Source organism: Hirundo rustica, chromosome 19 (assembly GCF_015227805.2).
Source record: "Hirundo rustica isolate bHirRus1 chromosome 19, bHirRus1.pri.v3, whole genome shotgun sequence".
Lineage (NCBI taxonomy): Eukaryota > Metazoa > Chordata > Aves > Passeriformes > Hirundinidae > Hirundo > Hirundo rustica.
This window is the reverse complement of record NC_053468.1, coordinates 10,681,108-10,706,739: the sequence shown is the minus strand read 5'-3', so window position 1 is coordinate 10,706,739 and position 25,632 is coordinate 10,681,108. Positions and strand designations below refer to the sequence as shown.

General features: G+C 52.6%; 2 protein-coding genes across 2 annotated transcripts in view; both read right to left on the bottom strand.

Annotated features, from left to right (window-relative positions):
• Positions 1 to 3,824: 3,824 nt before the first annotated feature.
• SUPT4H1 (SPT4 homolog, DSIF elongation factor subunit) lies at positions 3,825 to 6,263 on the bottom strand. The gene is made up of 5 exons (XM_040082453.2): positions 6,128 to 6,263; positions 5,632 to 5,738; positions 5,466 to 5,521; positions 5,238 to 5,291; positions 3,825 to 4,229 (listed from the first exon to the last, which is right to left on the bottom strand). Exons 1-5 carry the CDS (start codon positions 6,203 to 6,205, stop codon positions 4,162 to 4,164), a joined length of 363 nt encoding a protein of 120 aa, XP_039938387.1. The 5' UTR covers positions 6,206 to 6,263; the 3' UTR covers positions 3,825 to 4,161.
• A 1,698-nt stretch (positions 6,264 to 7,961) lies between these two features.
• The window catches only part of RNF43 (ring finger protein 43), a 57,257-nt gene continuing 39,586 nt past the window's right edge, over positions 7,962 to 25,632 (bottom strand). The window contains exons 2-9 of the mRNA XM_040082459.1: positions 25,310 to 25,432; positions 20,892 to 20,966; positions 19,389 to 19,520; positions 18,794 to 18,895; positions 17,971 to 18,126; positions 17,368 to 17,470; positions 15,365 to 16,888; positions 7,962 to 9,449 (exon numbers count right to left, since the gene is read on the bottom strand). Coding sequence (XP_039938393.1) covers positions 9,406 to 9,449; positions 15,365 to 16,888; positions 17,368 to 17,470; positions 17,971 to 18,126; positions 18,794 to 18,895; positions 19,389 to 19,520; positions 20,892 to 20,966; positions 25,310 to 25,432 — 2,259 coding nt within the window. The 3' untranslated portion in view covers positions 7,962 to 9,405. The remainder of the gene's footprint in view (positions 9,450 to 15,364; positions 16,889 to 17,367; positions 17,471 to 17,970; positions 18,127 to 18,793; positions 18,896 to 19,388; positions 19,521 to 20,891; positions 20,967 to 25,309; positions 25,433 to 25,632) is intronic.

Genomic DNA, 25,632 nt, shown 5'->3' with positions numbered 1-25,632 from the left:
CAGGATGGGGCACCCATTCCTGGCATGCCCCAGGCTTTGCCATCCTCACTACAGCAGCATTTCATTGCAGGTACCAGGACAACTCAGGTCATCTTTCCCATCACTTCCAGCTGGCAAGGTCTCCTCAGTCAGTTTCCAAGGAAAACAGTCTTAAGCTGGGGTTTGTTTGGGGTTTTCCCCACACCCCTACCAGCTGTCCCCCAAGGGTTTCCACATCACTGAGGTTACCACTTCCCCCAGGCAGACAGGGTGGCCAAAAGGTACCTGGGAAAGTCCAAGTCCATCCTGGACTTTCCACACTTCACTGGCTCCACACTGGGAAGCCAGTGAAGCAGGTAGAAGTGGATTTAGGGTGAAGCAGGAATGATTATCAGAAAGTAGGAGCACCTCTCCTTATCAGGAAAGGCTGAGAGAATTGGGATTGTTCAGCAGGCAAAAAGAAGCTTCAGGGTGACCTAACTGTGGCCTTCCAGTACCTGAAGGGAAATTATAGGAAAGATGGAGAGGGACAATTTACAATGGCCAGGGTTAGATGTGATACTGGGAAGGAATCATTCCCTGTGAGGGTGAGGAGGCCCTTGCACAGGGTGCCCAGAGAAGCTGAGGCTGCTCCTGGATCCCTGGAAGCGCCCAAGGCCAGGTTGGACAGGGCTTGGAGGTAATTTGTAACCTGGGACAGCAGAAGGTGCCCCTGCCCATAGCAAGGTAGGGAACAACATAGTCTTTAAAGTTCCTTCCAACCCAAACCATTCCATGATTCCATGATGCTACTGCCAGCCCCGGCAGCATCTCAGTGTGCCAGGCGCAGAGCAGCCCTGGGGGCAGAATGGGGGAGTCACGGTGCCGCGGCCCCCGGACAAGGTCCAGTGCGCTCTCACACACGTCCCCCTCCGCCTGAAGCCCGGGAGGCCCCAGCGAGAGGCGGAGGGCCGCACTGGCCCGGCCGTGGGCAGGTCCCCGGCCCTGGCCAGCGCCAGAGGGGCCCCGCGCAGGTGGGGACAGGCATTTCCCGGCAGCTGCCTCTGCAGAGGCACCGAGGGCTCTGCGGTTTGGAAAGTCGCTTTTCTCGTCCGTAGGGAGAGCCGGGGTATCGGTTCTCAAAACCCGCACGAAAATCCACTGGCTCGTGTTTCCTGCCCCGCTGCCGGGGCTGCCCTGACCCCGCCGCCTAAAGCTGCCAGCCTGCTCGGCGTGCCAAATCTCCAGCATTTTCGGGCCTGGCTGAAATATTTGGGCGTCATTTGCTGCAGGGGGAGGAGCCGTCCTGACTCATATCTCAGCTCCCAGCCATTTGACGCTTTTCTCTCCAGATTCCCACTCCGGCTGCCGCTGCACATTTTCCTTCCAGTTTCTTCAACGTGAGAGCTCCCTGCCCTACTTTCTGCAGTGAATAAAGCTCCGCATCGTTTGCTTTTTTTTTTTTTTTGCTGGTACAAACTCCAGACAGCTCCGGGACTTGACTCTCACTGAAGGGCTGCTTTTGGAGCCTTTCAGGAGCAGGGATCACTGGGGCGGTGCAGTGTCGGATGCAGGCCCGGCCTGGGTGGTGAGGAGTGGGCTCAGGGGCCAACCTGGTGAGAGCCACCGCTTTCTTGGAAGTGCAGATTTCAAGGACCACTACCTTCATTTTCCTCACTGGCGTGGCTCCTTTGCATCTGCACTGCAGCTCCTGCCTTAACTCTACATATCCTGGAGCACTTGGGCTTCTAGCAAGGGGTGATGTCTCAGCAGGGTTTCTCAGTTTCCCCGAGAGGCACAGTGACAGTGCACACTGCTCCCTGGGGACAATTTCCTAAGCGAAGTTCCCAACCCTGAGAGGCGACTGCAACTTCCCAGGAAGGGAGATGAGAACCACGGAGCCTCAGCCCCACAACTCCCCCAGCCAAACAAGCCCATCCTGCTCAGGGTCCTGTGCTCTCTCGTCACCTACTCTGCATCATGGGCCAAGGGACAAGGGTCCTGGGCCCTCATGTGGCTCCAGCCTTGGAGCAGCTCCAATATGGCCATTCCCTGCAGCCAGGGGAAAGCAGTTGGACTGAAGGGTGCCGTGAAACAGCACAAAATGGAGCTTGGCCCTCAGTCGGTCTCCAGCAGTTCCCCTGGCCCAGCTAAAGTCTGTGCTGCCACCCCGTGGCACTGCCAGCGTGAGGCTCCCGGAGCTGGGCATGGCAGGAAGGTGATCTGTCATCCAACATCCTCCCAGCCTGGCTGGAGCCAAACCCTTGCTCCCCAAACCCAGCTCCATGAAGAAAGAACCACCCACCTCATCCTCCTCGTCCCCTTCCATACAAGAAAGTGTCAGGCTGCCCTGGCTGCAGCTTTCCCAGATTGCTCCAGGGGGGATGAATGCATCTGGGGGAATCCCAGGTCAGCCTGTGCCCCTCTTGGCACAGCTGGGCCAAAATTGCTCTCCAGAGCCCATAGGTCCATGCCCAGAATGCCTAAACCTGAGCATCCTGCAGAGGCAGGCCCTGGGCTGCTGGGACAGTCACACCTCCGTCCCACAGGCCTGACCTACTGGGAACTCCCATCTCCTGCCCAGACTACAACCCAGCAAGCCTGAAGGGTGATTCATCAGGCAACTCAAAGGCTTTGATTTCACCAGGGATGTGTGAAAGTCATGGTCAACTCCCCCTTTTGACTGCAGAACCAAACCTCCCGCTCCATCTACCCAAGAGGACGGTCCAACCCCCAGACCAGGGTCTGATGTGCTCTCAGCTCTTCCTACAAAAGGTGATCTGCACCTGGAGACATTTGTTGGAGCTCAGAGCCCAGCAAGGACTTGACTTGGCCTTGGTCTGCACTGAGCAAATACTCATTACTCTAGCATCCCATCTGCAAGGGCCCATGCAAAAAGTGGCTTAAGGCACCTTCCCCTCCAGCCTCCATGTGCTCCAGGCTTCTCCCACCACACATCTGCTCCAGATCTCCACAGGAGGCCATGCTCTGTCTCACCTGGGGCAGCTGGGACTCATTTCTCATGGCCAGCTCCACAAACCAGAGAGCAGTGCAGAGAGGGCATCACCTCTGCACCGGCAGTGTCACCCCTCAGTCCTGAATGCCCTGTGCTGCAGCCGCTCTCATCCCAGACCAAGTGCAGTTTTCAGGCTCTACTGGTTTTCCACTATTTGTTTCCAGAAAACAAAACATGAGATTTCCAGCTCCAGGATTATCTCAGAGGAATAAAAAAGGTTATTTCACAACTTACTGATCGAGGACTTGGCCCTTTGTGATTGGTGGCTGCTGCTGAACTGAAACAAAACAACTCAAGCGAGAGCCGTCAGCTAAGGAGGCCGAATCTCTCAGGAGTTCAAGTGTTACAGACACTAAGCTAACACTTCTAACAGTCACATCCCCAGAGAAGGAGGCTGCGTGGATGTTTCCACCCCTGCTTGTGCACCCCTTCCATGTGCAAGGCCTTGTGCTGCCTCCCAACCACACCAGCAATGGGCTTGTCATGTTCTGCCTGCCCTGGAGTCCAGCAACAGCCAGTGGATGGTCCTGGAAGCTCCATGCTGCTACTGCATCCCTTGTACAGGACCTACAGGCCCAGGGCTCCGTGACCTCCATGTGACCACCTCCCCAGGAAGCACTGGCCACTACCCTATCTGCTCCATCCAGCTGGGAGCTGCAGGTTTCCCACAGGGAAGGACACCCAGCATAGCCAGGGCAGGATCTCGCTCTCAAGGCATGACTGTGCCCATTGCACAAGCAGTAACGATTGCAGGGTCTGAACAGTGTGGCACAGGCTGGGGGACTGTGTGAGGCCCCCACCTTACCTGCAGTGGCGAAACCAGTGACAGAGTGACAGCTGGGCCCAGCCCTTAGCAGGCAGTGGGTTTTATTGAACTATTTACACAGCTGTTTCCCAAATCCCCTCTTTCCCACACCAACTGTAAAAAAGCTTGGGCATCATCATTAAACACTTTCCCAGAGCTACAGAGAGAGAGAGAGCCCTACACTCTCCCCCCCTGTCAAGGCTCAGATAAATGTCTGTGGTCTGTGGTGTGGTGGAGTCCGGAGGTACTGAGCAAGAGGAGCTGAGCCAGCACACCTCGAGTCCAGCCCCACTTCCCTACAGGATAAAACTCGGAGGTTTTGGAGCAGTGCCCACTGCCTCTTCCACACAGCACTGGGGTCTCCAGGCAGCACAAGGGCCCTTCAGGTTTTTATGGCAGTGTCCCGAGACTTGTAGGCCACGCCACGGCTTTTCAGCTCTCGGACGATCCCTGCAGCAAGGAGACAAACACATTTCAGTCTTCTCCTGGAATGAGGAGCCCGGAGAACTTCTGGTGGTTCTGTCATGTAGAACTGGACAATCATCTTTGTTTCACAGAATCATGGAATATCCTGAGTTGGAAGGGAAGGATGCACAAGGATCACGGGAGTCCAGGTCCTGGCCCTGCACAGACACCCCAATAATGCCCCCCTGTGCATCCCTGGGAGCATTGTGCAAACACTCCTGGAGCTCTGCCAGCCTTGGGGCTGTGACCATACCCTGGGGAGCTTGTGCAGTGCCCCACCATCCTTTGGGGGAAGAACCCTTCCCTGATAGCCCATTTAAACCCTAACACTGGGTATTTCAGATGTGCCTGGGCTCTGTCAGAAGGCCTCAGCTTCCAGTCTCACGTTTCCAGCTCCTTCCCAATGCAGAGCTCAGTCAGAAATAAGGAATCTGGGATTCCAGACACAGGCATAGCTGTCATCCCAGGGGCCTGGGATTCACTCTGGGGTTAGGAGTCTACTCTGGGGGTACATACTGGGCAGGAACTCAGCTGGATGGATGATGCCCTTTCTACATTCCAAAGATAAAGCAAATCCTCTGTGCCCTCCATTCCATTTATAAACACCCAAATCCACCATGGAATAAGCCCTTAGTGCAGGAGGAGGGGTGTGCTCACTGGGATTGCCATGACAGTACCCCATCCTGCAAAATCCTTTTTTATGAACAAAAGTCCATGTTTTCATGGACCTGAATGGTTTGAGATGTGTTCACATTCCAGAATCACTCATTAATCCCAGTTTATCCCTCTGCTAAAGGGCTTTAGCCAGCAGTTTAAACTCCTGGCAGGTGCAGTGCTGACCTCTGAAACTTTCTCTCCAGCCCAGCACCTCCTTGCAGTCACCTTTGCTAATCGCACTTGGCTGATCCTGTCACACCTGGCTGATCTCATCACCCACATATTCCCTGTGCAGTGTTCACAGAGCCCCAAACCCTGACTCCATCACACAGGTACCTTGGGGCAGGCGGCCGGTCACGGACACTGCATAGACACCTGGCTTAAAGGTACCTGAGGGAAAGAAAATCCCGAGTTACCCAAATGGAGCAGCCAGCTGGGCATCTTCAACCTGTGCGTATGTCCCCTCACTGGGGGGCAGAACTCCTTCCACAGCCCAGCTGGCAGCTCTCACTGCCCCCGAGAAGGGTTTGCAGAGAAGGGATCTCCAGCTCCCAAATTACTCACTGATCCGCTGCCACTTGGAGACCCAGCTGTCCTCAGGGCTCATCATGGCGATGATCCTGCAGGAGAGATGGCAGTGAGGGGATGTCTCCTGGCTGGGTGTCCCCACAGTACCACTTCAGTGTCCTCAGGCTCCTAGGGGACCGCAGCCGGGCCCAGCCCCACTCACCCATCGAAGGAGGAGCTGGTGCAGTCGTAGACCATCTCGCGGTTGCCCTTCATCTGCAGATATGTCTCGCAGTTATCACAGCCATCATACTCGAACTGGTCGATGGTCTAAGGGGACGCGGGTGTCAGGGACCGGGACCACGAAAAGGAAGGGAACCCCGGGAAGGAGGGTTCAGGGCCAGGGCCGGGGCGGACGGGAAGCGCCCGGAGGCTGCAGGAGGCAGGGGAGGGAGAGAGGCCCGGGCTGGGAAGGGCCGTGGCAGGAGCGGGGAGGCCGGGCCGGGGTCGGAGGGACAGACCAGGCGGAAGAAAGAGCAGGAAGGTCCAGGCCGGGGAAGGGCGCCTGGGCCGGGAAGGGCCGGGACCAGGAGGGTCAAAACGGGCGGCGAAAAGGCCGGGAAGGGCAGAAAGGCTCGGGCCGGGGCCGAAATGGAGAAGAGCCGGCGCAGGGAAGGGCCATGGCGGGCGGGGAGCCCCTGTCCCCTTCCTGGTCCCACCTTGACGAGGGAGCAGAGCAGGCAGGCGCGCAGGTGCCGCAGGTCCTTGGGGACGGTCTCCAGCGAGATGGCAGCCATCGCTGCCCGGGGCCGGCTCTGCGACTGCGACTGCGCCGCGACCCCGGCCCCGCCCCGGGCACGGGCACGGGCACGGCTCCGGGTCCGCCCCGGGAACGGGAACGGGAACGGGAACGGGAACGGCTCCTGATCGGCCCTGGATCCGCCCCGGGCCCGAGCGGGCGGAGCTCTTCTCGCGGCCGGGCCCTGGGTCCCGCCCCGCGGGCTCTTCCGCCAGCGCTCCCCACGTACAAAGAACAAACGCAGGCAGCAGACCGGTACATGGATAAATATATTAGTAAATAAATATATTTTTGAGCACATCAGCATATTCACACATCTTTGTGTTTATCGGACATAAATACATAGTTTTGCATATATATATAAAACGTGTTTCGTTTTTTTTTTTTTTTCTTTTTTTCTTTTCCTGCCTGTGGTCTTTTTTTCTTCCCCCGGGTCATAATTTATTCCCAAGGCCCGAGAACCAGGACAGACTCAGCAAAAAACCAAACGAAACAAAAAGCAACAACAAAACGAACCGATATTCACATTTCCAAAGGATCTGAAGGATTTGTGCGGGAAGGGAGATATCCAGCCAGCCCGACCATATGCCCAGTTCAGGGGGTGGGAGCTCCTGGGAATGGCTGGGCCTTCAGTTTGGATAGAGGGAACTCAGGATGCTCTGGCTTCAATCAGTTTTTGGCCGTGACTTTAGATGCAAAGAAGAATTAGCTCTGTGCCACTGCGGGGATGCTGAAAAAAATTTATTTTTTGGAGCCCACAGGCACTGAGCACTCAAAAGCATTAACTCAGAAGCCAGAGGTAAAGAACTGTGAGGAACCATTCCCTATTTTCTCATATACTGCTTCTTCCCGTCCAGGCAGCCAAGGACAGTCATCCATCTACTGAAGAGGATCTTTCAAACCCAAGTTCCCAAGAGTTCCTAGCTCTCCTCCCCCTGAGCCCCCACCGAGGCAGACCTGCACTCCAGCATTTTCTACGTAAACAGGAGCAACAGTATAAGGCCAGGAAAGGGGGGCAGTTGGAAGCAAGCACTGCCCTGGCAGCCTGGTAATACTGCAGTGGGGATAGGGTGCACAAGTGCTGACCACTTTCCCAAAGAAAGTGGCTCACAAATTCAGGAATCTCTTTTGTTAGGGATGAGGAGGGAAAGAGAGGACTGTAGAGCTGCACTTGTCCATCTGAGCAGTGAAATGCATCCCTAGAGGTTCTCTGCCTTCCTGACTCCCAAAAAAAGCAGTGGGAGCACCCTGCCTTCATGACCCTCCCCTCTCTTAAGCCTCTGAGCCCTCCAGGATGGTCAGTGATGTGGGGAGCTGCTTCACACAAGCCCTGGACCAGGAGCACAAGAAGCTGAATGGGATGAATCAGACCCACTCCTGGACTTTTCCTCTGGTTTAAGACTGACTTCCCTGCACAGGAAAAAACTTCTGAGCTTGTGTTTTCTGCTTGCATTGTAGGACAAGCAAGAGCCTGGAAAGGTCTAAATGTAATTCTGCTAGGTTCTTTGATGAAAGAAATTAATCTTAGACGGAAAGGTCCTACAGAGGCCTGGTCACAGGAGACAAGGAATGAGCACTACAAGGGAATAATATTGGGTTTAAAACAGTGCTATTGGTTGATCACTTGACTGTCAGGGACTGATTAGCAGCTGGGACAAAGATGCTTTTTTCGAGGATTAAGGGCAGCAAACCCTGTGAAAAGCTTTCCCACCAACAAAGGAAGGCAGAGGATTATCTTGAACTGGGACTGCACCACCAGAGCGCTCTCTTGAGAAGCTGCTGCTTCAAAGGAAGACACGGGAAGCTTTACTGAGCAGATGGGAAAGTCTGTCCCTACATCAAGTTTCAAATTGTTAAGAGTTATCTTCAGCTCCAGTGTTGTATCCTCATCAATGCTTCCTCGTGTTTGGAAGCACTTGGTGCCACAGAAATGTGCACTTCACATGGGAATCTTAACTGATTCTTTGGCCTGACTGATCATTTATGGCAATGAACTTAACAGGAATTATCTGCTGTTTGAAAGCTGCATGGGTTCTCTATGTTTTGAATTTGGTTTTATTTTGCTTGAATGTCTGCAAATTATGAGATGTAGGAAGTAAGAACTAGTGACAATAAGAAAACCCCAAAATATTCATAAATGAGGAGAGAGGGGAAAAGTAATAAACTAGAGCCTGATGATTTCTCAGGTTTTCTCCCTGAATCATCAAAAATGTTGGGAAAGACAGAAAAATCCTTTTGAAGGATTTCAGGAGTCTCCGAATATGAAGTTAAGGCTGGGTGATGGATAGGGCTCTGCTTTGCATTTCTTATGGAGGCTTTTGCTGGGAATTTTTGCTGTGTCTTTGGGCAATGAGAGGAAGGAGAAAAGCGGGAGCCACATGAAATCCAGGATTTTCCATGACCCCTGTGATGGGGACATCTGAGATATGTTTGAAATATGCTCTTTACAGGGCTGGCTAGGACAGCTATTTGAGGATAGGTGGAGGAGTTAGAGGGTGAGTGAGAGATTTGTTCACATTGCCAGATTAGAGGGTGGATTCTTTGCAATGGAAAGAGTATGACCCAGCTCCTTCCCAGAAATGCTGATGTCCCTGTGTCTTCCCCTCTCCTGCTGCTGGCAAACACAGCCAGTGGCAGGAGATGGCGTCGGCTGAGGGACACTGACGTGACCAAAAGTGGTGAGAGCTCTTGGTTTCCACTGAAGTCAGAAGCAGCACCTTGCAGGGCAGCCCTGTGAGCGGTGAGATGGAGAATAGCTTGTTCCTGTGTCTGAAATAAGCATGGAAAAGTTAATTGTAGAAATCTGGCTTTTGACCTAAGTGAGGAAATGAAGTCAGGAGCTACCAGGCCACAGAAAGTAATTCCTGCAGCTTTTGGTCTCGAAGGCTTGTTTATTTTTGTAGTGTTTAGCCAAACTTTCTGTGGCATGAATACTCCAAAATAGCAGCTTGCGCTCACTCGATGAGCTCTCCCTGGGAGCCCTGCCCAGCTCGGAGCGATGCCATGGGATGACGAGGGGCTGCCTGTGCCTTCAGAGGAGACGGGGCCCAGAGAGCAGGGCTGTGTGTGACTGTCAGGGTGTGGGGACGTGTCAGGAGACCGCGAGTGGCCCGTCGCTCTTGGCAGTCTGTGTCTCAGCAAGGCAGGGCGGGGCTGTGTCCACTCCAGTGCCCAGCAAGCAAACAGGCCAGTGTTTTATTAAACTGAGTGTTCATGGACATCCTGAACCTCCTCTTCAGATCCTGCGTTCAAAGAAAAGGAGAAAGAAAAGTGTGAGCTACACTTGGCTGAACATTCCCAGGCTCTGCAGCAGTTGGGGCCCTGACCCTGCAATCCAGAGAACAGATGCTGCAGGAAAAAACACTAAGTGAAAGCCACTAAAAAAGCCACTAAGCCACTGAAACAGGCTGCCCAGGGAATGGTCCCAGCCCTGAGGCTGCCAGAGCTCCAGGAGCATTTTGACAATGCTCACAGGCACAGGGTGGGATTGTTGGGCTGTCCTGGGCAGGGCCAGGGACTGGACTGGATGATCCTTATGGGTCCCTTCCAATTCAGGATATTGCATGATTCTAAGAAGTTTCTCACAGTTTTTCAGAAGGAATCTTCTGGCCACCTCCCAGCCAGTTTATTCCTCTAAGGTGAAGTACAATAAAATCTTAAGACATCAAGGTACTCCTAATATATTTCAGAAGAGACAGGTTAAGGGAACCCCAGGATTCACATCTCTACTAGGTGTTTGTTTTTGAGGCTTTTTGATGTTTTCTCTTTGTGAAAATCTGTACAGCTCATTCAGAAATTATTAGAAACAGAAAATAACACTAATCCATATCTCACAGAGCCAGGGGGCAACAGAAACTCCAGGCAGTAAGAGCAGAGAGCACTGATGCAATGTTCCACAGTGTTTGAGAGGTTGCACAAATTGCTTCTGAGCCTAGCTCAGGCTCTTTTCCAGCCCCTTCTGCCTGGAGAATTATGGACAGGCAGGTGCTGAGCAGTTTACTTGGAACAATCCAACAAAAGCACTGCCTAAAAAGGTGCACCCAAGTCACTGCTGCAGATAGCCCCTTTCTCTCTAAGTCACTGCCTGTTGTCACACACACCACAGTCCCTTCCTAGATGTCTCTCAAGCCTGCCCAGAACTTTTACACAAGGTGAGCATAGCCCAGCAAAGGCATACAGGCATTATTTTTCCTATTTCCCTTTTCCTAAATGTTTCTGAGATCAAAGGAATGAAATACCAACTTAGAGATTCGTTGAGGGCAGTTTAGAACAACTTTTCAGAACAGTCACACTAAATTCTTGTTGGTTATATATAACCAGCTGTAGGAGCAGAGTCTTGAAAATTAAGTATGTGGTAAGAAAACAAACAAATGAGATTCTGCTTGGAAAAGTGCAGCTAATCCATGTGGGAAATTGAATGCACATGGTGTTATACATGTACACACGTGTGCAAGCATGGCCATAGTACCTGAAGACAGAGTTTAAGCATATCTTGCATTTGTGACTTGAGTCACAAGTTTGTGGAATAAGCCATTTCCAACTGCTTCCCTTATCACCAGCTTATGTGCATCCCAAAAAGAGACAGTCCATCTTCAAGCCCTCTGTGTTCACATGGCTTCAGTCTCAAATAGCATTACTAAAATATTTTCTGAAAGCTGTGCCTGCGTAAGTGTCCCCTGCTTGTGATAAGAAAATATCACGAACTGGGAGAGGTGGGAGAACCTCGGCTGCTGGACTGGCCATGGCAGGGCGATGACCTGGAGCACACCTGATGACACCACAAATGGGTGTTAGGTTTTAAGGGTGATCTTTTTCTGTCCTCTAATCCCTTTTCCCCTCCCTAATAAAGATCAAAGATGTGACATGAAAGGGACTCAGGATGAGCAGGAGGGAGGAGAGGGGGAGGATGTCGAGAGCACTGCTGCAGGTGAGATTTCCCAGGGAGAGAAATCAAGATATTTCATCAGCCTGTGCTGGAGTAATGTGGCTGTTCTGGGATGCTTTCTGGGTGTGCCAGGGCAGTTCAGGAAGCCATCCAGCTGGAATTCACTCCCAGTTGTCTATCTTCCCTTAAGAGGATCCATCAGCATTGCTCCAGGATTGATTGTCCAGGAACACGACTCCCAGGTGTGGTCTCTCCCAGGCAACAGAAGAGTCAGGGATGCACCTTTATGCAAAGCCCACCAAGATGGGGGTGCTCAAGGAAGAGGCATAAACTCCCAAGATCATGCGAGGCTCTTTGGGATCATCCACAGCATTACTCCCTGCAATGCCAGGGCAAGGCACTGCCTGCACAAGTGGAATTTCTCCAGGGGCTGTGGACCAAGATTCAGCCTCACCTGGCAGCTGGGCGAGGTAAGCACACACCCAGAGGGTGCTGCATCCCACAGGAGCACCAGCAGCTTCTGGAAGCCGTGGTTTAGGAACATCCTGAGCCAGAGGGTGGATTTGCATCTTTGCATTTGCTACCTCTTGATCTGGGCTCTCAAAACCATTTTACTTCTGGCATCTACACTCCCTGGGCAACCAGCACCAGTTTCACTACACACCATGTGTGTTGCCTTTTGGGTGTTTTAAAGCTACTGGTTCCCGTTTGATGCCATCAATTACTTTGTTCTAAGTACTCTCTTATCTGCCTTCTCCTCTGCTCTCCTAATTTCATATCCTCTCTTTCATATCCTCTGCTAATCACTTCTTTTCCCACATCAAAGTCTCACTATTCTTTCTATTTTCTCAAAAAAAACCATCGCTGGGATTGTACCAGATACCTTTCTGCTCTTCTTTCAAGCCTGATTTCCCTTTTTTTTCCCCCCTTTTTGGTGATAAGGAGCTGTGAGATCACCACAGGCTTACACAGCTGCATAAAGATATTTCCTGCTTGTCTTACATAGTTCCCAGTCAGATAATGATAATGATAATAGCAACAATAATGGTAACAAATGATTTTTACTTAAAAGTGGCTCTGCTCATGTGTGGTATTTTGTGCTACTTACAGGGGATTTCACCCACCACTCTCTCACCCGACTGCTCAGCAGCAGGAGCTCCTCCTGTAACACCCTGTATCCAGTTTTAATGCTGACATCCTGATTAATTTTAAGTTATACACTTTGCTATCTCCTCTCCTTGTCCAGGATATTTGTGAGCTTCCCGGAAGATTCAGGTAGTTGGAGAACTCAACTTTTCTTCTCTGAGTAATTCCCCTCCATTAAGTCTGATCTGCACTCTTGTCTCCTTTTTCAGTGAGTTATTTACCTGTGAGAGCACCTTCCCTTTTATCCTTTCAGAGCTTCCTTCCCCTAAAAGACCTGCCAGGTGTTATCTCTCCCTGCAAAAACTGGGTTGCCTCCTCCCCTAGTTCTCACATTCAGCCATGTGCCTACAAGTCAGACCCTGTATTTGAATTTTTAACAATTTGCTTGGCTGGAAAGTCAGGCTCATCGTTCTGTGACTTCAGCTACTTCCAGCTGATATTGCCCTCAGCTCTTCCTCCTGGCTCTGGGCATGGATAAGAGATTGCAGTCCACATTTAAGATTTATGAGCTGTGTGCTTGAGCCCTGCAGGATGCCCACTGGGTAATCTGTACCCCTGGCAATTTGTTACTCCACTGTATTTCAGAAGTGCTCAAACGGGTGATTTGATTTGTGAGGGATCCTGCCAGGTGAGAACCTCCCCAAGCACGCCCCTGATGATAACTAATGCAATAAAGGCTCTTCTGTTCTGCACTTACAGCCCCTGAGCATCCCTCAGACCCATGTTACTCCCCAGCTCTGAAGAATCCCAAGCAGCCTCCTCCATTCTGATGGAGCTGAAAACGTTTGCATTAATATTCTATTTTACACAAGCTATTCACATAATATTCACTGGCCTCTCTCTCCATGGCTCCGCACTTCATTTGGGATCCAGCTCTGTTCTGATTTCCTTCTCCAGCCACACCTTAGCTTTGGAAGAGCAGTTTCTGAGTGCCCTCCCTGCCCTGCTGCTTGACCAGCCCTTTTCTGGAGCTGTAAATCATCCCTGTGCCCATAAGCACCTTTTGACTGCTGATTTTAGCAATATTCTCATAAGACTCTCCTGTCTGTGTAGGCTCCTCTTTGCAGCCTGTGCTGACACGGTGTTATAACCCTAATGCCACCCTCCTTCTACTTGAGGGCAATTGGGGATTTTTCTGTCACTCATCACTGGACTTCACACTTAGTGCAGTGTCTCTCCCATGCCACCAGAAGAGATATATGCTTCTCCTCTCTGTAATTTCACCTAGGAATTACAGGGTCCCACTGTTTGCTTTTCTTTTAAACTGGGTTTCTGAAAAGTTTATGTCAAAACTTTAATTTAAAGCTGAGCTTTCTAATTCATCCACTTATATTTTTAGCCTTATGCCATTTATCTGAGACAGATGCATTTTTCCTTGTCTCCTTGTCTGTGTTTTCTGTCCTGCTTGCATGGGACTGTCTACTTCTCTATTGATTTATACCTTTCCCAAGATAAAGAACCAATGTGATTATAACTCAGAGGTTGTGTTAGGTCAACAAAAGTTTTCAGCTTGGTGGCTTTTCTGCATAAGCCCTGCATAAGCTCTGTGCTCTGTCCTCTGCTCTTAATAAAGTCCTGAATCTATATAGTCTCTCAATCTTGCAAGGGAATTCTGACTCTCTGGCTGGCCCTGAAAGCATCCACAGAAGCTACTGCAGTAAACGGACATAGATTCACAGCACTTTGAGATATATTGGTCCTTCTGCCTACTGGAATGGGGAGGGAAGAGGGAATGAAGGCTTGGTGTGCTTGGCAAAGCAGCTGGCACTGGCTCTGGGTGGGGGTCAGAGGGTCATCAGGAGGTGGGCACAGACTACAGCCACTGGGACCTTTTCCAAAGAGACAGAAGCATCCCAGCACGGACCTTGCAATGCCTAGCACCCTGCGTCAGGTGCACAGACTCCTGCTCTTGGAGACCTCCCAGGTTCATTTGGGGGCTCAAAGCAAGCCCTGAGCAGCCTGCCCTGAGCCAGGAGAGCTCTTTCCATGTGAGGTACCCTGGGAGGGCATCGGCACTCAGAGCTCCCTGCAACCAGAGACATCTCTGCCCTGATGCCTTCTTATCTCTCCAAACACCAGCATCCCTCCAGGCCTTGGAAGAATCTCCCTATCACTTATCTGCAGTGTCAAGCACTTCTGCACCTGGGAAAAATATCTGTTCCTAGGAGGCTGGGAGGCCAGAAGGCTGCAGGGAGCCAGGACTGTGTCCATCAAGCCTCCGCTGCTGCCTGGGCGTGGGGTGGGGCTGGATAGACAAGCACTGGGAGGAAGTTATTATCTCTGCGGCACAATGGGCACAGTGAGTCACAAGTTTAAGGCCAGTGTTTTAACAGAAATTAGACAGCCAGATCTGTGTTTGGTACCTAAATCAAAGGGATTTACCCGAGGACCTACAATGAGTCAGTGGCAGAGTGAGGAAGGGAGCCAGGCTCTGCTCCCAGCCAGCACCTGCCCCTGCTGACTTGCAGGTTGCTGCCTTCAGAGGACCTGAGAGCTAAACTCAGGTTCTTTCAAAGACACTCGTCTCAAAGGCATTTTCCCTCTCTTTGTGAGAGATGTGCAGAGTTAGGCAGAGGGCCAAACTTTAATTACATCTGATTTCCAAAAGACACTAAAAAGCAACTCCCACGCAACAGAGGCAGGTGAGAAATGAGGGATGTGCAAATCCAGCAACTCAATTACTCTGTTCTACTACCCTGGGCCACACACACTTCCTTCCTCACTGATTCCAGTTAGCTGGGCTTGGCTAAAACAACTGGAGCCCAAAAAGCCTTAACGATAACCACTCTGCCAGTGAGACACCCAGACTGGTGCAAGGACACAGAAAAACATGTCTCCCACCCCTTCCTTTGGGAGATATTCCAGCTGCGAGAGATGTTTAATTAAAATTAGCCACCTTATTTCTCAGTTGCAGTACTTCAGGGTTTGGTGCACTCTTTAACACACTTGCTCATCTTTCAGGCCATCACCCTCACAGGTGAGCTCTGGAATGCTCCTGCAGTCAGTGCTCCTGTAGGAAAACCCATCAGGAAGGTACCAGGTGTCCTGGCAGCTGGAGTTCCTCCAGCAACACTCCCCCTCCCCATTCACCTGCTCTCTGCCAGGAGAGGTGAAGGCCAGACTTACCCTGATCCCCCTCCTGAGATGGGCAGTGAAGGAGGACACTCAGGCTGTGTCTGGGGGTGCCCGTCCCTGAGAAATCCGCAGGAACTGAACAGTTTCTCTTCCGTCCCGACAACCGCTCCTCCTGCTTCCTCAGCTCGGAGCTGGACTGTGGCACTAAACACTTCCAGAGTGGCTGGGAGCCGCTGGGAAGGGGAGCACTTGAGATCAGGGGCTGGGCTTCAGGAGAGCAGCGGTAGCCAGTGGGATGGCCAGGAGTAAGGTGAGGGTCACAGGCTCCGGGCTCGGCTGAGTCCTTGGGCAGGAGAGTGGGGTCGGGCTCCAGGGGACACTTTCTTTTCCTTCGGTGATGCCTGCTCTGTAAGCTGTGTCTGGGAGACAGCGGGACAGGGGGTGTGCCAGCTGCTCCCAATTGTCTGTTGGCATCTACACTGAAGTCCAACCTGTTTGGAGAAGTGGAGGGGGCTTGATGGGGCTCCCAGCCTTCCTGGGGACAGGCTGGCTGACCTGCCGGAGCTGCCTCCTGCAGCACAGCACTGCTTTCCAGAGGCTGCTCAGAGTGATGGCTTTTCTCAGTCCTCTTTTGTGTCCGAGCACTGTGGAAGGCAACTTTGGCCCCGGAGGACCGGGATTTGCGTGGCCCCGGCCCCTGCCCGGCCCGCCCAGGGGGGCACTCCGTGTCCCGCCGGTAGTGGTGGTGCTGGTGGTGGTGGTAGTGGACGTGGCTGAGCACCTGGGGCTTGGCCGGAGCAGCGCCCCTGGGCACCATCAGGTCCAAGGACCGGGGCCGCCTGTCCCTGGGCGGTCGCAGCTGCTCCTGGCCGTGCTCCGCGGCGGGGCCCTCGGAGCTGCAGTACACGAAGGGATCGTAGTCGCTGCTGAGGGAGCTGCGGAAGGTGGAGCAGCTGCCGTGTATGCCCTGCAGGCTGACATCCGTGCAGTTCAACATGGAGTCACTGGAGGAGCCGTGGCAGGGCCCCGAGCTGGAGTCGCTGCCCGGCCCGTCGGCCAGGTACCCGCTGTGCTCCGTGAGATAGCTCTCCCCAGAGCCACTGCTGTTGTGCTGGTGCCCGTGGCCAAGCCCCCGGCGCAGGGTGGGTGCACGGTGCTGCTTCTGTGCCAGGGCTGCCTTGGGTGTCAGACAGGGGGGCTGAAGCTGAAGGGGACATGTCCTGTGGGGTGCCAGCGCCTGCCCACATGCAGAGGGGGTGGGGTGCTGCTGCCCGAGCAAGCCCGGGGCCAGCGGGGCCGCGTGGCCGCAGGCCAGCAGGGAGGTGGTTGGTCTGTAGGGCATGTAGTGGATGGTGCCAAAATCCAGCTGGGAGAGCTCTGGAGAGTGGAAGAAGGGGCTGCCATGGGCTGGCTCTGGGGGAAAGCTCCTGAGGGTCCTCTGAGGATACGCGTGTGGGAGGTGGTAAAGGGCATGTCCTGGATGCTGGCGGAAAAGGTGGAGTCGCCGCCCAGGCTCCATGTCCTGAGGAACCAGCCTGGAGCTGGTAGCCATGGCCTGGTCCCCCGAGTCTCTGGCTGTGGAGAAAGAAGGGAGTATCCAGCACATGTCCCACATCTCAGAAGTATCCAGCATAAGTCCCACAGCCCAGCTGCAGCAACCCTGGCACTGATGCTCCACTGCCCTCCCACCGTGGCCCTACATCCCAGCCATACTCTGCAATTCCTCGCTGCCACCACCAAACCACCCTGATGGTCCTGCACACTCAGCGCTCTCCCAGCTGCCGCGACCCCCAGATCCCACCTTCCCTTCCCCACAGGTCCCAGGACTGGAATCCCTCCTCTTGGTGCAGGTCCCAGCCCAAGTCCAGCACCTCACTGTACCCTGACGGGCTCACAGAAAAGGGTCTCCTCTCCATGCACACAGTCCTCTGTCCACTCCACGCAGAGGGATATGCAGACCTGCTGATCCATCTCCCAAGAGCAATTGGAGCTCCTGGGCACAATCCTGCAACCAACCCTGTCCCCAGCCAGAAAATGCAGTGTCTGAGCCCTACCAAGAATATTGAACATGCAAAGCGGACACGTGTGGTGTTGCTGCAGCCAAGGGTCAACACACTCCCGATGGAACTCGTGGGAGCATGAGATGATCCGCAGTTCCTAGAAAGAAGTGGAGAGGAGGAGGATGAGCAAGGAGAACCATGTCCCAAGGCCTGGATGGGTCCTTCTTGATGGAATTGAGCCTGAAGGACACACAGATGTCTAACAGTGAGGGATCTGCAGCCCAGCTGTGCATGGAGGTGGCTGTGAAGCACCTCCAGTTCTGCTCTGTGAACATCCAGAAAGGTGCAAGCCCTTGGGAGTAGGGAGATTTCAGGCTGGATGCTCTGGAGCAGCAAACCCACTTTTACCCTATTTCAACATGGGCATTTTATGGGCATTTTACTCCACAGCCACAGCTGGATTCACAACTTCAGCAGAGGCTTTACAGTCCAGGGGGAAGGCACATCTCCACAGATGCACAGTCCCTTTCCAGCACTCAGGAGTTCAGAAGGAAGCATCTCGCAGGCCTCTGCCTCCTGTCATGCTCAGCTCCCATGGCTGACCCCCCCATCTGGGAAGCCAGAGCCATGAGTGCCACAGCCCTGCCCAAACCCTACCTGCCCCTCGCTGAACTCCTCGAGGCAGATGGCGCAGACCGGGGCAGAGCTGCAGCTGCTGGCCGAGTCCCAGCGTGGGGCCGGCCGTGCCCGGGGCTGGTAGCGGCGCGTGGCCAGTTGCCCGATGGCCTGCAGGGTCTGCTGCTGCACCGAGTCCTGCAGAGACAGACGGGCTTGAGGAGAGGTTCGGCCTTACTCTGCCCTCCCACATTCAGAATGGGATTAGCAGAAATTTGGGGATGATACTCATCTGCAGAGGTGATTTTCTGTCTAAACTGACTCAGCTAGAGTAGGCTCTGTCACCAGCAGGAGACATCAGGCCCTAGACATTCAAACCACTCAGCAGTGCTGAATTTTTGATCCCCAAAGGATTGTCTCTCTATAGGACAAACGGGATAGTCTCAAATATGGAAATACATCTGACTCTGGGAAGATGATTATTTCATTTGTTAGTTTCTATTAAGAATACTAAATCATACAATCATAGAATCTTGGAATGGTTTGGATTAGAAGGAACCTTAAAGCTCATCTTATTCCACTCCCTGCTATCTTCCGCTATCCCAGGTTTCTCCAAACCCCACCAAACCTGGTCTTGGACACTTCCAGGGATAGCTACAGCTTCTCTGGGTGATTTGTGCCAGAGCCTCACCACCCAGGACAGGGAAGAATTTCTTCCCACATCTAATCAAAATCTCTCCTCTTAGTTTAAAACTTTTCTCCCTGTCCTATCACTATCTGTCCATTTCACCTCCCAAAAGATGTATATTCATGCTTTTCCTGTATTCCTGTTTGCTCAGACATGTCTGCTCTATGAGATCCCTACCTGAGTCCTGTTCAGCTGGCATTTTGTGCGGACAACAAAAATCAAAATGATGACGACCACAGTGCTGACCACTGTGAGAAGAATCCACACGTCGTAGTCTGGCTGTTGGATAAAAGAGGACAGAAATTACTCTTAGTGGGAGTTAGAGGCTAGGGGAATCTCCACCTCTTCTGGACCATCAGCCTTGGGAAATACCATCTTTGGCCAAGTTCCTCCTGTTTGCTCTTTACAGGTAAAAGAAGAAACAGTTCAGGTTTTTCTGCACATCCATACAAGAATGGAGTATCTCTGTCTTGCAGCATCTCAGCTCCCTTGAGACCATGGTCTAAGGTATCACAAGATGAGAAAATCAAGACTCGGTCGTACTTGAAGAGACAGAGAATCCCCTTGCCTCACTCATGACATTGAAGTAAAATAAACTAAGTAAGTTGAAAGCGCTTTTGAGCCTTTACTTGCAGCGGGTCTGAATGCTACAGACAACTTCTGCAACAGGCTGTGGTCTCCATCCTTGAGGAGGAAAGCTAAGCCTCCCTGGGAAAACCCAGCAGGCTGTGAGGGAGGATACAGGAGGCAGTGAGAATCATGTGTCTCTCACCCAAGCTGGTGGCTCCTTGACCTCTATCTTCACATGGGCCTCTCTGTTCTTGTTCACAACGCCCATGAGGAGCTCAGCATCGTGACCCCTGATCAGGACCACAGGCTGGCTCAGGCCTCTGGGCTTCCTCAGCTGCAAAGAAACAAACATAATGAAGGCTGATCCAGAACAGCCTGAAACAAGGACGATCCCGACCCCCCAAGCATGTCTGTTCCTCATGATGCTTCTTGCAACACTTCAGAGACTGACTGGTCCCCCAAGTTTACACTATTCCTCCATGATGAATCAGATGGAAACTTCTCTTTTACCAATTTTCCAGCATGGATTTCTTAATTTTCCCTGCTGGAGACTCCACATGCACAACCGGCCATTGCCTGCTGTCTCTTGAGCTCCTTTCAAGCCCCTGTACAAAAGCTCTTGGTCCCTCCTCATCCCTGTGGAAGTGCCAGCAGCACTGCTGAGTGCTGCCTTTGCCAGAGAAATGCTTCCTCTGCTCTGGACCCATCCAGTTCCCCTCCTCCCTAAGGACATGCTCCTTGTTCCTGGTCACACTGGCAGTTTTCCACTGTGGTTCAGGCAGCCTGACACAGGCTGGCTCAGCAAGTGTCCAAGCCTGCTCTCTTCCAGACTGACTGGATCAGGGTGGCCATCAGATCCCTTCCCATACCCCAGGGATACCTGGGGGAACGGACAGGGATGGAGTTATGAATGGAAGTGCAGATGGTCAGGAAGACCAGGGCCGAAGGCACTGAATTGTTGATAGGATTTGATACCCTTGGCTTTAGTGTACCAAATGGGAAAGATGGAAAAGCAGGAGCCAAAGCTTGGGGTACAGATCAGAGACTGATCTGGGATCAGTGTGACTGGGATCTGAGGAACCACGGCATCACCTCATGGACCTGCATTTGCTGCTGTGTTTCTTTGGCACCAGAAATTAAGTTGTAAGTGCATGAAAGAGACACAAGGGATGCACCCAGCAAGGAGTCAGCCCAGAGTCTGGATGAGGTAAGGCACCAGCTCCCCTGTCTGTTCCCTACCTAAAGCTGGATGTTTTTCATATCTCTGAATTATCTGGATGGGGAATTGATTCCCTTCCAGAGATGACAACAGTGCTCGGGAAAGGGACCTTTGGAGATGTCTAAACCAAGGTTAAACATGCGCCAACAGCGAAGCAGGAGGATGTGACTTTGGCTTGAAAACTTGAGAAATCACCCTTCCTGAGGTACACTGGGCTGTCTGGACTAGATGGGATGGGGAAATTTATGATTTACGAAGAGGAAGGATCCAGCTCCCTGCAGAAAAGTTTGATTGACCACACTATGCCTTTTAGGAGCATGATTGTGCCAATGGAGAATATCTGTGTGGGGTAAGAGCCAACACCCAACACAAGCAGCATCCTCCTGAGACCTCCCACTGGTGCCTGGGGGGGCTCTGCCCCGAGCACATTCCAAGCACAGGACAGGAGTACTGTGTTTTGGCTGAGGGTATCACTAGGGTCTGTACCTGATCAGCAGCACTTTCATCATCTGTGATGTCGAAAAGGATCGCACGGGCTCCACGCTCCCCTGCCAGCTTTGCCTGTCCAAAACAACACAAGTTTGAGTGGACATTTTGTACTGTAACCTGTGTCCACACCTGCCGTTGGATCCGTGTCTACCTCCTGGGCTCTTTGCAGAAGAAGGAAGCATCTGCTTGGACTGAGGAAACAGTTCCCACCTTGGTTCCTGAGCTTGCGTCGGGCTGCAGTGTCTGCTCTTGCCAGAGTCCTGAGGCTCACGGGTGGTTTCTTCCCAAAGTTGTGGAGGTGAGCTAGTTGGTGGCCTTAGTCACAGCAACACACAAACCTAACCAATCCCCAGCTGTCCACTTGCCAGGTGCTCCCTTGTTTCAGAGCTGGGTTTGCTGGGGCGGGATATGCAGCCCTGTTAGCTCTGCTGACCTCCACGGACAGCAGAAACTCTCGCACGTCCCGTCACCTGGTAGCACCAGGGCTGTCAGAGGGCCTGACTCCCACTCATGCCGCTCTCCCTGGTGGAGCTCAGGTGGAGCCAGGGCTGCAAGTCTGCTCTAGGATTAGCAGTTCGAAGGCTTTCCCAGGGGGGAGGGACAGCTCAGAGACACACCCAGCCGAGCACACATGCCACCCTGCTGAGGTAACCAGCCAGGACCTTTTGGATCACCCACCTCCTCCCAGGCAGCCCCTGCAGCACTCCGGGCAGGCGGAGGCAACCCTGAGAGATGGAAGGTGAGCAGAAGTCTGGGCTGGGCCGAGGCTGCTCAGGCGGAGCCCTTTGATCCGCAGGTCCAGAGCACGGAGCAAACAGGAGCAGCATTGCCAACCCCTGGCTGGGCGCCACGTGGCACTGCTCTGCTCCCAGTGCGCTGTCACACTCAGGGAGCCGGCAGGGCCAAGGATGGATGCAGCATTCCCGGCACGGCCGAGCCGCGCCGGCTCCATCCCTGCTCCTGGGCCACCTCGGTGAGGAGCGCCAGGGGCCTGGGTCTGGGTACAGGGATGGGAATGGAGCTGCAGATGGTCAGGAACAGGCAGAGGTGGAGGCTCTGAGCTGCTGATAGGATGTTGACACTCATAGAGAAGCTGGGAAGGTCAGATCAGAGACTGGGGTACTGCCTGGGATCGAAGGAACCTCAGCGTTTGCCAGCACTTTTGGGGGAAGAGGACTTTCTGGGAGTGAATTCCACCTGATAGTCAGGCTTTGATGAACAACAAACAGCTCTACAAAAATTTTATCCTGCTAAAGACAGTGACAGTGGGGCAATGAACAACTGAGACTGGACAAGTGACTTTTCCCAACATCTTTCTGACTCCTACTGCAAAGAACACAACTTCTGGTGACCAGGGACAGGGCCCAGGGAATGGCTGGAGCTGTGCCTGGGAGAGTTAGGGTGGATATCAGGGAAAAGTTCCTCCCCCAGAGGGTGCTGGCACTGCCCAGGCTCCCCAGGGAATGGGCACAGCCCCAAGGCTGCCACAGCTCCAGGAGCTCCCAGGGATGCACAGGGTGGGATTGTTGGGGTGTCTGTGCAGGGACAGGAGCAGGACTGGATGATCCTTGGAGTTCCTTTCCAACTCAAGATATTCTGTGATTCTGGTCAAGCCTTTCACAACGTGCTTGATACAGTAATTTTCTCAGTGTTTCCTATCTTTGCACCTTATCTCTTCAGCCACATGGCACAGCTGAACTCCCTCTTTGAGAGCTGAAACATTTCTGGTGAAAATAGGTATGTACAAGATGAGTTTGGAGATCTCAGCAGTCTGTCAACCAGACTTGCAATCACTGCTTCACTCAGAAATAATAAAAAAAAAGCCCCTCCCCCAATTTACAAATTATGATCAGAAAGAAGAATGCATCACTTTGAATTGATTCTAGAGGTCCTTCCCATGCTTTTCCCTCCTCTAATGCCTTCCCTGCTGGTTCTAGCTTTGGATGCTGAAGCAGTGATGGAATTGAGGAAGCAGGGAAGTGCCTCAGGTGGCTGGTGGAGTTCTCCTCGTGCTGGGCTGGCCAGGGCTGTCCGTGTGCAGGGCTTGGCTGGGTGACAGCTGAAGCAGAGGTTGTGATAACACTCTGCACATGGCTATTTTTATCATCATTGATACAGCCTGCAATTCCATATGTAAAGCTCTGCCCCAAGACACACTTGTCAGGAAAACAAGATTCCTACTCCAGCCAGCACTAGCCACATCCCACAGCTACACCCTGCTCCAGAGGAGAAGTGTGGTCCTGGCATTTTGAGGAAGAGACCTCAGCATCCCTGCCCATGGCAGCAGCTTAGACTGAGATGATCTTCTAAGGTCCCTTCCAGTCCCAGCCATTCTGTGATTCTCTGATCTGTACGATGTTGGAAGGATGGAGCTTGGCAGAGGCTTCAGGAGAATGAAGAAGCATTCCCTGCAGGAATTGCAGGGGGTGGAAGATCCATGATATAAGGCAGGGCCCAGGCCAGCTTAAGGAGCATCTGCTCTATTTCATGGCTAAACTAGTCCTGTTTGTGGGAGAAGAACTGTCAGCCTCCCTTGGTGAGATCTTAGAGTAGGAACACCTGCAGGATGGCGACTGCTGTCACGTACAGCTGGATGTCAAAATCCAGAGTTGCATTTTGCTCTAACAGAACAAGTGATGACTGATAGCCAGTGAACTGAGGGTTTCTTTGCTTTGGGGGGTTCAGGGGTCCTGGAGAAGGGATCAAGGTGGATGAGCAGAGTGTAGCAATGCACCGTGTCTTGTCCTCCCTGTGCCAACCCTTCTCAGATGATCCTTGGACTCAGTAACACACTGGTACTTCCAATGCTGTGATCAGAGTCTCAAAGATGAAGGACAAAACTAGTGAAACAGTTAGAATCCCAGAATGCCAGAATGGTTTGGCCTGGAAGGGACCTTGATGCTCATCTCATTCCACCCTCTGTTATGGCTAGGGACACCTTCCACTAGACCAGATTGCTCCAAGCCTCATCCAACAAGGCCTAAGCTTTGAAACCTTTTAAGGTTCTGAAATGGAAGACGGGCCTTTGCAGCTGCTTCGTCCTCCTGTTCACAATCCTCCAGAGCAGCTGCGCTGACTAAACATCCTGGGGCATCCTGGCACCACTGTCGTGTGATGGTCATATCTGGATGGACATAGGAGAGCTGGAGGCATCTGCCCAGCCCTCTTCCTCATGTCTGTCACAAGCTGCCCAGGCCATTTTCCAGGGGTGGGGGAACTGACCGCAGGTTGACAACTCCATCACGCTGGCTCATGCCAACAGCTGGCACGAGCTCCAGAGCAGCAGCATCCCAAATTTGGGCTGGGCAACCTAGGAAGAGATAGATACTGCCTGTGCAGCCAGGGGGAACCAGCCCTGGGATAACAAATCCACCATGGCATCACATCCCTTTCCTTGCTTTTGATGCCACAGCCTTCATGAAAAAACCCTGCTGTGCAAGAGCAAAATCTGGGTCCAAGTTTTGCCTGCCTTCTTCAGCTGAGCTGCAGAGAACATGGAAGAGACCCTGTCCTCATCTATACCACATCATCACCAGCAGGAAGAAGGCAACAGGGTAGAATCACCTGAAGGCAATCCAGGTAAAGCCAAGAAGAGCTGAACAAGGGGGTTTTCATGCTTGTACAACACTTGTACAAGCATGAAAATAACCTAACATTTTGAGAGAGAGACAATCAAAAGAAAAAGCCAATGTCATCCTTATCCATGCAACTAATCAGTTACGAAGATTTTAAGGTTTAAAATGACCCTTGTTCCTACCTGACTTCCTTATTACCAGAGAATTGGACCAGTGACCTCAGCTTTTGGCACAGAAACTGCTGTTTCACTGAGGAGCCTGATCCAAAGACCTCTCAGATCTCCCAGGGCAACAAGTCATGACCCACCACTAATTCAGCTGGTCTGCATTTATCTCACTGCTCAGCACTGACTCTCCTCGTGCCTCATCCAGTGAAGTATTACAGCATTATTTTTGGAAACAGACCGGCAGAAGATGTTTTCTGTGTCCGTGTTTTCCCACAGGCCAGAGAAGACAGAGAAACAGAATTCCCCTCACAGGCCAGGGAGCAACATGAGGCTGTAAAACAGGAGGGGTACAAGGCTGCTGGGCAGTGGGGTAAGGGTATGGGTTGTTGGGTAAGGTCTGAGCATTCCACAGCTGCCAGGCTAGGGGGAACTCCACACTTTTCACAAAGTCAGGCAGTCCAAAAGGCCAAGGGATGGGTGTTTGGGATGGCTGGCACAGCATCTCTCCCAAAGGACCCCTTCTGCCAAGGACTCTGCTCTGTCCTTGTCCTTTTCTCCACTTCCCAACAGCTCTAGGAAAGAGCTACCTCGCTGCCTCCTCCTGCCCTTTTCTTTGCTGCACTACAGGTTTCACTTCCTAGGCTGATGCCATTTCAGGCATTTTTGCACTTACCTTGTTGGCCAGGGACAGGCAGGGGTTGGGATCCCGATCCGGCTGTTCCAGCTTGACGATGGTGATGAACCCCGATTCTGTGTGTTCATCCTCACTGGTGTTGCACAGGGATAGTGGGTGGGACTAAGGGACAAAAGCAAGGGGAAACTCAGATCCTGGGGCTCAGCACTGCAAGGGGGGGCTCAAGCCCACCCTGCAAACCCTCTGGACCTGCCCAGAGGTGTAGGACCCCCTGTTGCCAGTGAGGCTTTGAATGACACAAAAGAACTGCCCAAGCTGGGTGTCACCCCAACCACTACAACCACCACAGTCCCCACAGAGCC